Raw genomic sequence first — 18,111 nt, 5'->3', positions numbered from 1 at the left:
ATGCCTAACAGAAACTACGTTTCATGCAATGGTCTTCTTGATAAACAGCCTTACCTCATACTCTGCCCTTTCCTTTCTAACACCCGTTAAGTACAATTTATAATCTCCTACCTCTTCCTCGTTATCTCCCCTTAACCGAATATCACTTACTCCTAGCACATCCAGATGCATCCTCTTTGCTGACTCCGCCAGCTCTACTTTCTTTCTTCCATAAGCTCCATTATTATTGATAGCTGCCCTTTGAATTCCATTTCGTTTGCCAAGCTGTTTCCAACTAGTCCCTCGCCTGTCAATTGGGAGTGGGGCTCCGTTACTCCCATAGGTCCGAGGCTTGCTTAAAATGTTCTGAGCTCAGTAAATTCATGAAGCAGGATGCTGCCCTCCTTACACATAGTCCAAGTGAGGATCTCTCCTCTAACGGGTTAGGAACCATGGTGGATTGTATAGCCCTAGCCGCCTGAGCACAAGGAAGGCCATGCCTCAGAATATGTCCGGGATGCCCACTCCCATTCCATAGCAACTGGTATCCCGACTCTCAGGACCACTTACTAGGCCACTCAGCCGTTGCCCATGGTTCACAAACTAGGATGTGACTACAGTCATCCACACCATGAACCATAAAATGATGTGGAAGTAAAAGAAAAATTCCAATATAAATTGAAACAACACACACAGAACTGAGGTTGAGAGTGTGGAAGTGGATTCGGCATTTTCAAGAAGGCATTTGTATACTGTGCAGAGAGTGCTTGTGGCAGAATAGCTGCAAGAGTGAAAGATAAAGAGACCTATGATGGAATGAGAAGGTAAAGGAAGCAGAGAAAAATATGAAGAGAGCACAGCATGTATGAAATAGGGATAAAACAGAAAAAAACTATCAGGAAATGAGAAGAAGGCACATGAAAGTAGTAAGTTAAAGAAAGAAGCTGGGAAGGATTTACATGTGACTTGGAGGAGGATGTGCCTAATGGTAAAAAGATGCTACTAAGCGAGTTGACCGTGCAGTTAGGAGTGCGCAGCTTTGAGCTTGCCTCCGGGAGATAGTTGGTTTGAGTCCCACTGTCGGCAGCCCAGAAGATGGTTTTCCGTGGTTTCCCATTTTTATACCAGGCAAATGCTGGGGCCGTACCTTAATTAAGGCCATGGCTGCTTCCTTCCCACACCTAGCCCTCTCCTGTCCCATCATTGCCATAAGACCTATCTGTGTCAGTGTGACGTAATGCAATTTAAAAAATAAAATAAAAAATTCAAATAGAACATATTACAGTCTTGGAAATTTAAGAAACATGACCAACGTGATTCTAACAGCCACAGAAAAAACCTGATATTCGTGGTGATGAAGTTATAAGCGAAAGCAGTTTTAAGACAAGAATTTTACTCATGTTTCCAAAATCATATTTCAAAAGGAGATCTGCTGTAAAATTATTATATTTTTTCCACGCTCATATTTATGGATTTATATGAATTACTTTTGCATCATGCTGTTCATCATCAACTACTGAAGTCAGAGAATACCAAAACATCTTTACTCATTCAGGTCTATACCAACAAATGGACCACAGAAGGGAAGAAAAAATAATTTATTTTTCCTTTTCATCACTTGAAAATTCCCATATTTATTAGTAAAATGACCGTTATTCTTCTTTAAAAAGTGTGTATTGCCAGTATCTCTCCACGTTCAAATAAGTAACATCTGAATATGTTTATTAACAAGGTCTAAAAAGGTCAAGAAATATGCTAGTTCCACTGACACTGTGCTATAGATCAACACATGAGAAGCAGAACAAGACAAAACCTTCCTGAAAGGAAAAACATAAAAATACAATTTAATTAATCAGACAAGTCAAAGGAAAAAATTTGACGGGTGATCAGCCGTCAGCCCCTAACTTATTACAAGATTGGGGATAAAGCAGTGGGAGAGCAGGAAAGGTCATACAGCATAAAATTAATCAGTACCTATCCTTCTCCAAGCTGCGGACCCTTAGCACACCAGCTTCTGTGTCCTTCAGCATGACAATATGAGTCACTGACATCTCACGACAGTAATGTTGGACTTCTTCTAAAGTCTGGAAAGAAATGAATGAAAATAACAAATTTTTTTAAAGAAGAGTTCTCTCCTGTATAGACAATAAAAAAATGTACACACACACACACACACACACGCGTGCGCACGCGCACACACAGAGAGTGATGTTCACAGGAAAATCAGTCAACAATAAATAGTGGTCACAACTATTTTTCTTGGCCCCATGCTCCTTTTCACGAGATTAAAGAATAATCATCACCATTATCCAGTACTTACTTTCCCTAAACCTGAACACTAACACAAAAATAATAATATAGCAGCACCAGGAAGGTTTTACCCAATCTAATAAAAATTATAATAATCTCATATGGCCATTACAGCCCATGAAGGCTGACTGTCTGGATGAGAATGGGCAATGATTACTGTTACAGGGTTACCCGTGGAACGCAGAGGTGAAAGAAGGTGCCAGGATGAATGGGTCTACTTAAAATGTCAAGAAAAGAATTTAAAACTTAAACTGAAGATTATATTTTTGAAAAACAACAAACTTCACAACTTTTCACTTAGTGAGATAACAATGACATTTAGGTACAAGACTTAGAAAAATCCAAGATTTCAGAACTTTAACACTCTCGGGCTACAAGCCCCTAGTTTTACAATTTTTGAGCTCCCAGCTCCCATTTTACAGACAAGCAATTTACTCAAGGGCAGAAATCCCCTAATACATGCAGCACTTGCTCCAGCAATTCCAATATCAGGCCTCCCAGAGGCACTTTTACAACACTTGAAAAAGAGCTAATGTGCTCTCATTTCTCAAGCCTAATCAAGGCAACACCAAAAATATCTTACACCTTTTGGCCTTCCATGGCCCAACTTACAAATTGAAACAGGGGTATCTCGTACCCAACCTATAGAGCCTTCGTGTAAAAAGAAATAACAGTTAAATAGATGGCCCGACCACAAACTGAAAGGAGGCGAATGCTTGCGCTCCTAGGTATGAACACTTAAAACCTAAAGGGCACTAGGCCGGTGAAACAGGGGCTATTCCCAAACTACTGAGGTGACTCGTATAAGAATAAATTAAGACATTACGGAAAGGAAGAAAACCAGTTACAGAACGTAGTCACCTCAAACCAATATGAAGGGGAGCTTGAGAGGGTACATCACTCTCTATCCCAGATTTACAGTTAAAGATTTTATGAAGTTATTACATAAGCCGGCAGAAGTTACATTTTCAGAAAAGTAGGTTACATAGGTGATGATTCAGACCTTTCCCTCAGGTTAAACTGCGGAGCAAGCAAGAAATAAAGATGTTATGTGGCCATTACCTTGTCGGTGTACTGTTGCCTGATGAAAAAGGCCTCCCGCCTCCTGCTTTGACACACACACTCAATAAGATGATGATCAAGTGGCCAAGAGACGTGAAAATCCGCAGTTTATAAACCCTTGGGGAAAGTTCGAGACCTTTCACAAATAAACCAGCCACACCCTCTCAATTTATTGGTCAATTTAAAACTTACACTGAAAACCGAGGAAGAAGACTATGATTGGTAGAAAATTAATTACAGAAATTAGGGATTGGCTGGATTCAAAACTGGCGGAAAGAAAATATAAATATTGCCAACCCAAAAATAAATGAACATCAATTAGTAAAAAAAAAAAACTTATGAATACAAAACTTCTTTAAATCAAAAGTTCTTTCAGTTCACACCAGGGTGCATGATAATAGTTTTTTGTAGCGACATCTCTGGAAGAAAGTCCACACTTCTTGATGAATGGCAAACAAAACAAGTAGAAATACAGTCAGTTCAGGAAACTTCACAATAACAAAATTACATTAGATTTCTGTGGTGACATCATCTGAGTAAATTTATAAGTTGGACTAGTTTCAATTTCACTGTTTCTCCACTAGAGGAGTTCTTTAAGGCACTAGGTTTAAATGCGCGGCATTGGGGTGTACCTCCCGGTACAATTACCATGTGAAATTAAGTGTATGTCACTGTAAACTAGTGAAGTGCAGTGTGTGGTGTGAGTTACAAGGATAGTTAGGCACAGAAAAATTGCCGAGTCCCTTATAGGAAGCTATTGTCAAAGAATGTATATTAAGAATTGGTGTGTCTCAGCAGATCATGCAGGTTGTGTCTTACTATCGTTATGTGTCGGTACCTTCCCCATGGCGGAATTTATTTGTAAAGTCCATTTGTAAATAATATTTTGAAAATTAAGGATCACAGTTGATTATTTCTGAAACTGCAACCTTTAGCTGTATCCATGCCCTCGGTTGGTTCCCAGCTCCGTCCCACCTTCCTGGTTTATTGTCATATAGTTGGCACTACTGATATTTACAAATGTTGTTATCGGCAGAGCTCCGCGTAGTTTCAGCCGATGTTTCACTGAGTGTGTAGTGGTTGTTGGTACTGTGTAATTGCACTTACTTTCCTCCCTTTACTGTGTTTAGTGTTTGTTGATTGTAACCGCTGTAGTAAATAGTGTAACTGCTGTAGTACGTTCTGCTACCAAAATGTAACCTTTACTACTATGGAACGTTTACAAATAAAGTCTTCAATAAACACTTTCCACTTTCCAACACATTCTACACCTGTGACATAAGTACTTAGTTTCAACTACCTTTCAATCCTTTCAATTAACCTGTTCTAATTACAGTAGGATATTATTAAGTGCGAGAGCCTCCATGGCTCAGGCGGCAGCACGCCGGCCTCTCACCGCTGGGTTCCGTGGTTCAAATCCCGGTCACTCCATGTGAGATTTGTGCTGGACAAAGCGGAGGCGGGACAGGTTTTTCTCCAGGTACTCCGGTTTTTCTTGTCATATTTCATTCCAGCAACACTCTACAATAAAATTTAATTTCATCTGTCGCTCATTAATCATTGCCCCAGATGAGTGCAACAGGCTTCGGCAGCTGGCACAATTCCTATTCTCGCTGCTAGATGGGGGCTTCATTCACTCCATTCCTAACCTGGTGTAATGACTGGAAACAGGCCGTGGATTTTCATTATTAAGTGCAGTTTAGAATTGTAGTGTAGTTACATTATTAGATTAATATATTGCTTGCTTTATTGCAGTATAATGCTTTCAATATTTCAGCATTTAATGGCAGTTTCCATTTCTGTAATTAGGCAGTATTATAATAATAATAATAATAATAATAATAATAATAATAATAATAATAATAATAATAATAATAATAATAACAACGACAATAATAATAATAATAATAATAATAATAATAATAATAATAATAATAATAATAACAATAATTGTCCGTGGAGCAGAAAGAGGTTAAAGAAGGTGCCGGGGTAAATGGGTCTATCTACAATATCAAAATTAATTTAAAACTTGAACTGAAGGTTATATTTCCTTTAGAACTTCAAACTTAACAGTTTTTCATAACAATGAAACATCAGGTAAAATGACAATTTCATAAATTGGAAAATTCAAGATTCAGACCTTGACAATTCTGGGCTACAAGCCCCTAGGTTACAATTCCAGAGATACCGGATCCAGTTTACAACTTTAATTCAAACAAGGAATCATTTACTCAAGGGCATAAATCCCTTAATTCAAGAGCACTTGCTCCCAAAATACAATATCTAGTCTTCCAGAGGCACTCGTTACTATTACAAAAATCTTGAAAAGAGCTAACAGGCTCTCAGTTTCTTACAGCCCGCTCAAGGCAATATTACATCAAACTATTACAATCTCTGGCCTCACAAAGCACGAATTACAAATGGAAATTGCTTAATACAGGGGTATCTAGTACCCAATCTACAGGGCCTTTGCGAAAAAAGAACAGGTTAAATAAAACGGCCCGAACACAAACTGAATGGAGGCGAACACTGCGCTCCAGATAATGAAATATTAAAACCTATAGGGCTCTCGGCCGATGAAACAGAGGCTATTCCCAAACTACTGACGTGGCTCACATGGAAATATCACTGGCAATGTAGCTTTCTATAGGTGAAGTAATTTTTAAAATCGGTTCAGTAGTTTTTGAGTCTATCTGTTACAAACAAATATACAAATTATTCCTCTTTATAATATTAATACAGATGTTTAGTAAATTCGAGGTTGTCCAACATAAAAGGCCAACAATCAGACAAACATCCAAATAATAATGACAGAGCCCAACTTACATGTTTCTGGTGGTTACAGAAGGTCCTATCTGTCCAATTTCAATCACAAATATGTAACTACATGGAATACAATAACTTCAGAGATGCTCAATTTGAGTAAAAATATATCTAAACTTTACAGTAAAAAATATTATTCAAGATAAACACTAAAAATGCTTTAAAACTCCCTATGCATCTTGGCATGAAATCACTTAATCAATAATGGTCCAGAGCAGTTAATCAAGGGTTACAAGTAATGAAAATCATTGCAAATCTGTATTGAAAGTAATCTTATGATAAATGTAAGAAATTTATTTCTGTTCCACCTATTCAGTACAACTCAATATGTTAAAGTTAGAGTTAAATCCTCATTAAAATTAAAATAAAATTAAAAGAAATAAATTTCTTACATTTATCATAATCAAGGGTTGTCAAAAACTGGTAATTCCAAAAAAAGATGTTTGCCTATATGTTCCAAAACGCATTGTTTTCTTTGGAAGTGTTTGGAGTACTGTTTTTCCACCATTTGCAAACGTGATTTTGAACTCCGCAACATTTTCTTCAAGATAAACTCACAATATTTATTTGTTTCATTTGATATTTCCTGCATAAAAGCAAGGGACAATAACGACTCAAAGCTATCCTAAGCCATTGCTTCATTCTGTAACAGGTCTAGAGCAATAATACTTTTGCGTCATCAAAATCTTGCATAATTGGACTAAACACATTACCCTGTCACTGGAACATCGACGGACAGATACGCCTCTCTTTTAAATTTTCGTTGGTCAAATCTGCACTTTCATGATAATCAGTGTCATTACTAACATCATTATGCTCAAAATCACTGAAATCGGAACATTTATCTTCCGATTCTAATGAGAATAAAATCCTTATAACCTCGGATTTGGCAGGATTGCGCTCTTTGTTGGCGGATGGCACAATTGATGTGGGTATCTCTGCCAGCTTGTGCTGATAAAACAGTGCCATATTTGTAGTAAGAACTCATGAATGAATCAATGGATAATCATTACATAACTTTCCATCTACTGCAGAGTAATGGCTGTATACACCCATGGAGTTTGAATGATATCTGATGTCAACATTGCGAGTATTGCATAGTCATAATGGGATGTACGTCTCGCTCGCAAATTTATGGGTGCAACACAGTAGCGGTCATTCTCGTTTGAATTTCAGATTTCTGATGTCAACATTGCAAATACTGCATAGGTATAATCAGATGTATGTCTTGTTCGTAATATTACAGGCGCAACAGAGTAGCAGTCATTCTCTGTGACAGCAATGTAAAGGTGAATATAAGGAAAGATCTTCATTGAGGTAAACAAATAAACAAGATTTTAAGTAAAGGACACAGATCTCTTCATACAATATTTAGGTGTTGTAATAAGGACGTAAAGAGATGGTGTTTAAGATAATGGTAAGAACCCAGTTACAGTATGGTTTTGTATATGTGACCCTCACCATGATTACTTTTGAGAACTGAAAAATATCCAAAGGAAAGCAATGCAATATTTTCGGGGTGATTTCCAACAAAAGAGTAGTCTTACGAAAAAGTTGCAAAGTTTGGGCTGGAAAGACTTGTGAGTAAGATGACAAACAGCTTGACTAAGCAGTATGTTCCGAGCTGTCAGTGGAGATGTGGGGTGGAATGACATTAGTATACGAATAAGCTTAAGTAGAGTTTTTAATAGTAGGAGAGGTCACAAGATGAGAATAAAGGTGGAATTCACCAGAACAAATTGAGGCAAATATTCATTTACAGGAAGAGAAATTAGGGATTGGAATTAGTTGCCAAGGGAGATGTTTGAATAATTTCCAACATTTTTAAAACCATTAAAAAAAGAACAAGTATTGTAACTGATAGGGAATCTACCACTGGGCAACAGTGCTAAATGCAGATCAGTGAGGATAGATGGACGGCCGGACTTGACTTGTCTGAGAACCGAGCTCAAAGACTGATTTCATTTCTAACAGTTCCATCATCAGCACTCACCAAAAGTCCAGGGGGGGAGTACTAGAGGAATGAGGTAGTTTCTAATTGCTTTCCTCATTGATCCAAAAGGTATAAGCATAAGCTATCAGTTCATCGAAAATATTTGAGCTTAAAAGATAGAAATATACTATTTCAAGTAGGTTTGTTTATAAGTCATAACCTTCAGGGTTGCCTAATATGAGTAAAAAAAAAAAAAATTGCTTTTCAGTCTGTTAACATCTAATAGTTTTTTCAAATGAAATGGAACTTTCAAGTTATGGTAACATCTAAAGATGAATTCTATTTTTTAAAACAATTTGATAATCTGCAATTAACTATTGGTCTTATTTGTCTGAATGTAGAAGACATACTCAAATATTACAACACACATTACATACTGAAAGATATCCCTAGCTACAAATCCAATCGACTTCATGAACTTCATTACTGAACTACCCTCTTCATCTATCTCTATCTAAATTGTAACAATTTTGCAACAATAGGCTCCCCAGACTGAAGGAAGAGAAAAAGAACAATCCTCTCACCTGTGCATTGTCCATAAGTTGGCATTTTATGCCAGCTGCCCACAAATCTCGAAGCACACCTGCTTTTTCTCTCAGCATCGGGCGGTGCCCCAAGGAACAAAGAACCACGTTCACATTTGGTGCCACATTATCCTCCTCTTGAAGTGCTGATACTATTTTATCCAAGGAGATACTGATGCCAACTGCTGCCTGACTTACGTCACGGGGAGCTACTGCTGTCATATCCAAAGTTTGTCTGAAGGAAAAGTATTGTGTAAGGATAAACACAGGATTGCATTCACATCATAGATGACGGTGATGATGATAATGAAATAGGTATTATTATTATTATTATTATTATTATTATTATTATTATTATTATTATTATTATTATTATTATTATTATTATTAATCATCAAATCATCAAATCTGCAATAAAAATAGATGACAGGATTACTTCTTGGTAAAATATACACTACCTGATCAAAAGTATATGGGCACCTATCTGAAACTGCACTTACACTACCCAGGTCACGTTCCCTATTATTGGACATTAATATGGGGTGGGTCCACCCTTCCCCTTTATGAGAGATTTAACTCTACAGGGGACACTTTCAATGAGGTGCCTGAATGTCTGCAGAGGAATGGCAACCCATTCTTCCTCAAGAGCCAAAACCAGACAAGGTAATGATGTTGGACGCAGGGGTCTGGCTGGAGCGAAGTCGATATTCTAACTCATCCAAAAGGTGTTCCAATGGGTTCTGGTTGGGACTCTGGACAGGCCAGTCTATTTTAGGAATGTTACTGTGCACAAACCACTGCCTCACAGATGCAACTTTACGACATGGTACATTATCACGCTGATACAATCATCGTCTCTGAACTGATCCTCGTGTAGAGGTGCGCGGCTGTGAGCTTGCATCCGGGAGATAGTAGGTTCGAATCCCACTATCGGCAGCCCTGAAAATGGTTTTCCGTGGTTTCCCATTTTCACACCAGGCAAATGCTGGGGCTGTACCTTAATTAAGGCCACGGCCGCTTCCTTCCAACTCCTAGGCCTTTCCTATCCCATCGTCGCCATAAGACCTATCTGTGTCGGTGCGACGTAAAGCCCCTAGCAAAAAAAAAAAAGAACTGATCCTCTACTGTACGCAGTACACAATGGTTTAAAATGTGTTCATATCCTTCCACATTTAGAGTTTTCTTAAGTGCAATAAGGGGATCACACCCTAACCACAAGAAACACCCCTATACCGTAATGCCACCTCCTCCGTACTTCACTGTTGGCACTACACATGATTGTAGGTAACATTCCTCAGGCATTCGCCAAACCCAAACCCCTCAGTCAGAATGCCACACGGTATAGCATGATTCATCACTCCAAATCACTAATTTCTAGTCATCCACTGTCCAGTGGTGTCACTCTTTGCACCACTTCAAGCATCGCTTAGCACTGACAACAGAAATGTTTGGCTTATGAGCAGCAGCACGACCATCAGACCCCATCCTTTTTAACTCCGAACACACAATGAGTCATATGAATAAAAGCTCTTTGGTCACAGTTTTGGAGCAGTTACTCACATTGGTATGAATAAAACATGGTACTACATGCCCACATTTAGAGCATTCGCCAAACCCAAACTCCTCCATTGGATTGCTACTAGGTATCACTCCAAAGCACTCATTTCCAGTCATCCACTGTCCAGTGGTGCCATTGAGCAGTTGCTCGCTTCCTATTCAATCACAGAGCATTTGCTCAATACTGGTATGAAAAAAATATACATTTTTCTCACATGATGGAGTAACTACTCGTGAATTATGGAGTTACCTCATCACTCGGCCACTGACTCAAGATCAAGAAGTATATGGTGAAAACGTGAAATGGCAGAGTATATGTTTACAGCACAGCACAGCACAGAAAGGTTTATAAAATCCATAGAGTCATGAGTGGTTAATTATAAAGTGGTTTATAGGTTTCAGCAGCAGAATGTTCAATGGTTAGCGCAGCACTTCCTGGAGGACTCTGAAGAAAGTTGTGAGGAAGCTTTGCGTAGAAAAGAGAAAATACGAATCTTCTTGTGTTATGTGGGTGATCCAGGATTTCAGCATGGAGTAGGAGAAGATGAAGGAGTTGGATCAGAGCCCAGTATCTCTAATGTACACAGTGGTAATGAATACCATCTTAGCAAAGGCAGACCAATGGATACGATTTCTTGTTACTGACGATGCTCTTGAAGCTGCAAAAGCTGAATAACAAGGAAAGTACAGATTCCCTGCAGCTATTGGAGCTCTTGATTGTACTCATATACTAATAAAAAAGCCTGGTAGATTCGGAGATGAATATATTTAAAAAACATTTTTTTACAATTGACTTTACGTCGCACCGACACAGATAGGTCTTATGGCAACAATGGGATAGGAAAGGGCTGGGAGTGTGGCCTTAATTAATTAATTAAGTGATGACACCTGGTGTGAAAATGGGAAACCATGGAAAACCATCTTCAGGGCTGCCGACAGTGGGATTTGAACCCACTATCTCCTGGATGCAAGCTCACAGCTGCGTGCCCCTAACCGCATGGCCAGCTCGCACAGTGAATATATTAATAGAAAAGGAATTGCCAGCATTAACGTCCAAGCCACATGTAATGCAAAGGAAGAATTTACAAGTATATATGCTTCTTGGCCTGGATCTGTACACGATTCCTGCATCTGGAGAAATTCTCATGTGTGCAGAGTACTAGGAGAGAACACAGCAAATGCTCCGCTGATGCTGGTTATGCAATTGCGCCCTGGCTGATGACACTGTATCAGAACCCTGCAACTCCAGAGCTGCCATAAAGAGGAAAGAGCAACAATTGAAAGGTGTTTCGGTCCAGTAAAACAACACTTTCCTATACTACAGAGTAAAGTAAGAGTAGCTTCAAAGTACCTTTTTGCTTTGTTCTACATTACATAATATAGCTAAATATTTAAATGATCAGGATTATGATGTGCCTCACATTGACAAAAATGTAAGCAAAATCAGAGAGAGAGAGAGAGAGAGAGAGAGAGATATCATTGCAACTTCCTTTTTTTTTTTTTTTTTCCTCTCTGGTAATTTGCAACAGTATTTAATCGCTTCTCCACCTTCTAAAGAAACTAAAAGCGAAATACACCACATTATTATACACTTGAATGTTATTACTGAACTCACAGTGTAATGTACGTGGTATTAATATTTGTAACACTTTCAGCACTTTCAACATTTGTAATATTTTCTCTGCTCAGTTTCTCCCACAAGAGTTTTTCCTTTTTTTTTTTTTTTTTTTTTCCTCAGCACAGTTAGTTGCTCTAGAAGAACTAATCTCTGCAGCTTGTGATTAGACAACGATTTTGTTTCCTCCATTTCTTCAACGTTACCATATATTTCTTGTCTCCTTTTCTAGGACAGTCTCTGAAGCTGGACATGGGCATAGAAGCTGGCTGTGAACTGTCACTTGCAGAATAGAAAGTCATCACTGCCACCGCCACCGCCACCACCCCCACCACCACCTGTAGATGATGGATTTTCTCCAGTGTGCTACCAGTGACTGTCCCTGTTAATTGTAAAATTATATTAAATTGAGATAATAATATTAAAATATCTACGTTATATTCCAGCACTTCTTCATAAAATACATAGCAATATAAAACCAAGTGTTACTTTGAAGTTATTTTATTCGTACTACCTTTAAGTCTTGAAATTGATGGATTGCTGTCTCCTTCCATAAGATCATAAAGGGCCTGCTCCCAGTTTTTTAAATACTATGCTTTTGTTTCCAGTCTTCTTTAGGTCTGTCTTCTTTTTCAGCCTACTTCCCATATTAAAGAATTTCTTAGATAACTGCGCTTTCCTACACCATGTTTTGAGTGATATATCGACAATTTGTTTTAAAGCTGCAGATTTCTGCTTTCTGGACTCTGGTAACTGCGACATTCCAAGCAAAATGGGGAAACCTTTAATAACTGACACAAATGACGCCTGGGCCTCTCGGCCGGTTCCTTCTTCAGAGCTGCTGTCCATGTGAGAATGATGATGAACTTAGTAAGTTATAAGCCCTCCTGACTGCTGTCTGGTTTTATTTATGCTTACACAGCTCCAGTTAGAAGTGATAAAATACAATTATGCTGATGTCATAAGTGAGCAGTAGCTAAGTGATTGTTCAAATTGCAGAGCAAAGTATCTGCAGTTGCAGCCAACTGCTATTCATACAAAATGGAGCCACTGCCCATTCGAGTGAACCACTTCTCCACTGCTCCAGAGAAACTACTCCTGAGAAGTAGCACTTTGGAGCTCAAAAGTGATTTCTTCCACTGATTTCTTGCAATATTTTACAAACATCCTCTGCATTGCTTGACGGTCCTTGCCCATCATTAAATGAGGTCTGCCTGGTCTTGGTTTAGTTGTGGTTGTTCCTTCACATTTCCACTTCACAATCACATCAAGTGGGGAATGTTGTGTGTGAGGAAAGGAAGATTAAGGACGTCACAAACACCCAGTCCCCAGGCCAGGGATATTAATCATTACAATTAAAAAACCCTGACCCGGCCGGGAATCGAACCTGGGCCGCTGGGTGACAGGTGACATAGGGCTGCCTGGATACTTTTGATCAAGTAGTGTAGATACTAGGGTCACACAAGGCTTATAATTAGAGTTAGCAAGCTAATTTACTTGTTACATTTTTTACATAACACAATTTATTTACTAGAACTAGTTATTTTAGGCAGATAAAATATTTCATTTTCTTTCATCAATTAAAAATATAAAAATTGTTTTAAATATACTACATTTAAAACTTTAATTTTTTTGCACATTTCTGAACAAAAATATAATTTTCTAACTATTTTTTATAAAGTCAACTATTAACAGATTTTAAAAATATACTGGGATGTCAAGAAACTTTAAATCAATTTCTGACATCTCCATATATTGCTGAGTAGCAAAACAACACAATGTTTGTGGTTTTGTAACTCCCTTCTTTATAAGCTCTTCAAACTTTCCAGATTTTTCTTGATAGTGCTGATAAAGGTTATCCCCAAAGGATTGAGGTTTTCTGAAATGAACCCCTTTACTTGGTGAGTTACAAAAACCAATACACTGGATGAAGAATATTAACTGCAAGACTGTAGATATTTATGGATTGATTTTTCATTTTTCCTAGATGTGGCAAGAATTGCTTATGGTCATCAGGTAGAAGAAAGTTCATATGCAATTTAACTGCATCTGCAGCAATTCCTTTTTGTATTTAGCATTTATTTATTTGTTGATTAAATGGATTAAGCACTGTATTTGTATCGACAACTTCACTGAAATAGATACTACTGTAAAATGGGTATACTTTTCAACACTTTTTATGGTTTGTAAGAAGAAGCACTGTTTCAGAGACGTTACAACACCGGAAAATACATAAAAATCCTTAAAGGAAGTGTGCTGGTTAATAGGAATGCATGTGTATATATTTCAGTGACCTCACAATTCTAAGTTTCGTTGTGATAAATACCGATGCAAAGTAACCCATATGAACTGGTAACTTTGTATCATTGCTTATATTTCCATATATTTCAATGAATAATGTGACCAGATGCAAAGTTAGAGTATGGAATGACCAACTGTATGGCAAGAAATGAAGGGCACCCAATTATGGATAATGATATAAGGTTTCACATGAGAAATAACAAATTTTAAAGAATAATTTTAATGGAATTAAACACTGCAATTATAATCCTAATCAACAAAATGTAATTTACAACAGAAAGCACTGTGTACAAAGTTGAACTAACTGGCTTCAATTTTACAATTACACATAAAGTGTAATCTCTTTGGAGGGTCTATTCCTCCAATAACATCCTTCCATTTATAGAACATTTTACCGCTTTGATGGATTGTTCAGACTACTTTTTGAATTGCATATGGTCAAAAGAATGAGCACATAAAAAGATTAACAAAAATGGTAGGAATATCTATGAAAGTTGTTCAACGTATGCTTTGAAGTTTCGTCTACTAGACTATGCCATAACTACTGAACTTGTTAGCTTTCTGTCCAGCAGATGGAGGTGAATCTATTTTCACTTTTGGTGCAAAGTAACGGTATCTCTCCTCATAGCACTTAAATGGTTAGTGAAGGACAAAGAGACATCTCTGTTACTACACTAACTAGTAACTGGCATAAGGCAAACTTCAGAGTCAGTTAAGTTCACATTCCTCATCAGGGTGCCTGAAAGACTTCATCGCGTTCACACAAGATGCAATGATTTTTGAGAGAAGATCCTGAGCTACAGTAGAGGATTTCCAGAATGGGCATTAGCAAAATGCCAAAGGTCATGATTTCTACTCATTTTAACACATTGCTGACCGGTTGCCTGAGCATGTCACATACCCTGTAGACCGGACATTTTTCTATTAAGCATACTAGAGAGCACATGATTATAAAAATGTACATAAATATTAAACTAGTCCAGATTTTATCTTTAAAGTTGAAGGATCTGTCTTTATAAAACAGTCTTCAGTGTCAATTCCTAATACATCATCAATATTTACATCGTTGTTGTCATCAGAGTCACTTGTTTAAATTAGCACACTATAAATTACAGCATGTAGGGGTATGAATATCACGTCCACTATCATTCTCACTTTCAGTTTCCACTAATTCACAATCATTATATCCATTTGAACGTTCATCAGCATACAATTCTTCTAAAATATCATCGTCAGCTAACACTGTATTACGCAAGCGCTCCATCTTATCATTGACTGAACCAGCAGAAAGAAAGTCGATATTTCAAAACTAAATCAAAGAAGAAAAGAAGGCCACGAATAAAAGAAATATGGCAGATATACATCTACGATTTATTCTACTCAATGTGCAAGTCCGAAATAGTTCAATATATGGTCAATAGATGTCACAGGGAGACCAAAAACGACGCGAGAAAAAAATGAGATTTCTCGGGGCCCGTCACCTACTGCTGGCAAGTATACTACGAGATTTCTCAGGGCCTGTCTCCCATGTGTTAATCAAGTCACCGATGAGCCTCTCTGGTGGTCATGATCGTTAAGACATCAAGTTTATATGGTCTGTCATCATGGTTAGCTGCTTCGAGTCCTGTTAGTTGAAAAAATTTTCTCCATCACAATGTTATCCAGCAGGGTAGGAAAGATTGTCGTATACAACTTCTCATCACTAGACTGCATCCCCAAACCCTGAATTAAATTTCAAACTTCTCCGCAGTGTTCATACGGGTGAGGGCATATGACGCTGTTGATGGTGATGCCCTCTAGGTGCTATTTGACACGAGTAGGCTATTACTGGCACCAGATTTCCCCCGTTCCCTTCCTACTATCATATATCATGTCATTCATTTCATCTCATTAACTCTTCTGATGAGATTGATGTCCAGTCGTGAAAACTCCCTAGAAGTATTCATCTCACTTCAAACCCGACCCCAAAGAGAAACTGGACTTTGGCTGGACAAACAATTATGTTACTGACATTGCCTGAAATGAAACAATAAATATTCAAATTATATTATTCTTTAGCTCCATTTCTTGCCTGATCATACCACAGAAAGGTTTACTATCTAGATGAGCAGAAAACCTGACGTGTTGAAAGTGTGAAGTAAAATAACTTTCATCTTTGCCACTACTTGAACATGCATTGTGAATAAGTGTTACAGAAGTTTCATAAAACTCTCACACAGTGAGTACCGATTCAATGTTTGATGAAGCACGGATCATGCATTCTTCAGAATTATGAGGGTGAATTCATGTGGAATGTCTAATTAGTGTCCTCTTTGTCACCAGGCACTTCAATCAGGTATGTGGGTATAAATCACCAGTTCAAAAAAGAAAAAATCCAACTAGGGACCTATGTATTGTATGAGCAAAATGCTTTCTGTGCTGGCTTTGATGGTTGCTTTAGTAACTTCATAAAACATGTCATCCAGTAGTTTATCAGAAAGTTTGTGGCTTGCCGGCGGGCTGTATTATTTAACAGGAGTTAACAGAAGAGCACTTACTCTACCACACTGAATAGAATGTTGCAACTATAGAGAGCTGATATCCTTGGGCATCTATTAAATCATAAAATGTATTAAAGTATGAAGGCTTTCACGGCCGGTGTCAATATAATAAAATGTATTATCTGTCATTTAACCATGGAAGGTCTAGAACTGAAAGAAGTAGAGATTCAAGATTTAAACTGTCTTCATAAGATGAGGAAACTAGAATGATTAACACCATAGACATGTTGAGCAGGAACTGGGCCTTGCAACAGGAGCTGGAATATCATCGAAGTCTACCATCACTTCTATCTCACTGATGCAAGGTAGAACCAGAACTCTCCAGCGATGACAGAAGCAGTTGTTCACAAACTTTGACAGAAGATCAAGTTCAACATTCCTGTGAGTTTTCAAAATGAAATGAAATGAAATGAAATGCCTTTATTTTCCTCCGATCTACAGCAATGAAGCCTTATTGATCTATTAAGGAGAAAAATAATAATGCCCAACCTAGGCAGCTTAATCTAACATACACATATAATAATTCCTGTAAAATAAACATATCTAACCCATATAAATAACAATAATCAAATAGCAACGAGGCAGAATGGTCTGTTGTCCCTGGTATAAAACAGTATGGCAATATGGCAATGAGAAACTAAGCTGGTATCATATTGCTATGTAGAGTACGATGTAGTGACAGATTTGCATCTGCACTTTAAACAAGACAGTATGACAGTATGACAACGAAAAGCTAAACTGGTAACATATTGCTATGTAGGGTACGATGTAGTGTTAGATTTGCATCTGCACTTTAAACAAAGAGTATATCACTTCCGGCTGGGTTCGCACTCAGCATATTCTTCCTTGAACACTGACCTCACTGGCTTTCTACTTGAGTTGCAAACCTGGCTTCGTATTTCCTCCACTGTTGTGCCGGTGTGCAATTTTTCACCTTACGTTTCTTTACTGTTGGCCACTATTTGACTCTGTTATCTCACTATATTCATTATCTTTAGAATCCAGACTACTTATCACATTAACTGAAAGCGTGTTCACTCACCATTAACTTGGACCCTCAGCTTATATACTAACCATCACCACCTATTAACTTTATCCATAACACCTATCCAATTTACAATCACTCTCTTCCTCTTCACTGCACACTTTACCTTCTGTGAATTTAACTATTTAATCACTCTTGTCATAGTTAACGAATACCACACAAACTCCGCTATTCTCATGTATACACCAATTTACTTTCTACTGCAGATTGCCTTTTTTGCTTCTTGTCACTATGCCTTCGTCCAATTTGTTCTTACCCCATATCTCCCTTAGGCTCAAACTTCTCCCTTTCGCTAGGGCACCTCTTGCTTCTTCTTCCTGCCTCCCAGCCGTATTTTAACTCCGTTTGTGTGCCCTTGTCAC

General features: G+C 37.9%; 1 protein-coding gene across 1 annotated transcript in view; it reads right to left on the bottom strand.

Moving 5' to 3' along the window:
* Positions 1-18,111, bottom strand: part of Gcn2 (eukaryotic translation initiation factor 2 alpha kinase Gcn2) — a 731,408-nt gene that overhangs the window by 131,656 nt on the left and 581,641 nt on the right. Inside the window, exons 23-24 of the mRNA XM_067140578.2 lie at positions 8,692-8,926; positions 1,954-2,063 (exon numbers count right to left, since the gene is read on the bottom strand). Of these exons, the coding sequence (XP_066996679.1) occupies positions 1,954-2,063; positions 8,692-8,926 (345 nt within the window). The remainder of the gene's footprint in view (positions 1-1,953; positions 2,064-8,691; positions 8,927-18,111) is intronic.

Source organism: Anabrus simplex, chromosome 2 (genome assembly GCF_040414725.1).
Source record: "Anabrus simplex isolate iqAnaSimp1 chromosome 2, ASM4041472v1, whole genome shotgun sequence".
NCBI classification, from domain to species: domain Eukaryota; kingdom Metazoa; phylum Arthropoda; class Insecta; order Orthoptera; family Tettigoniidae; genus Anabrus; species Anabrus simplex.
Note: the sequence above shows the minus strand (reverse complement) of the source record. Positions and strands in the feature narration are given on the sequence as shown.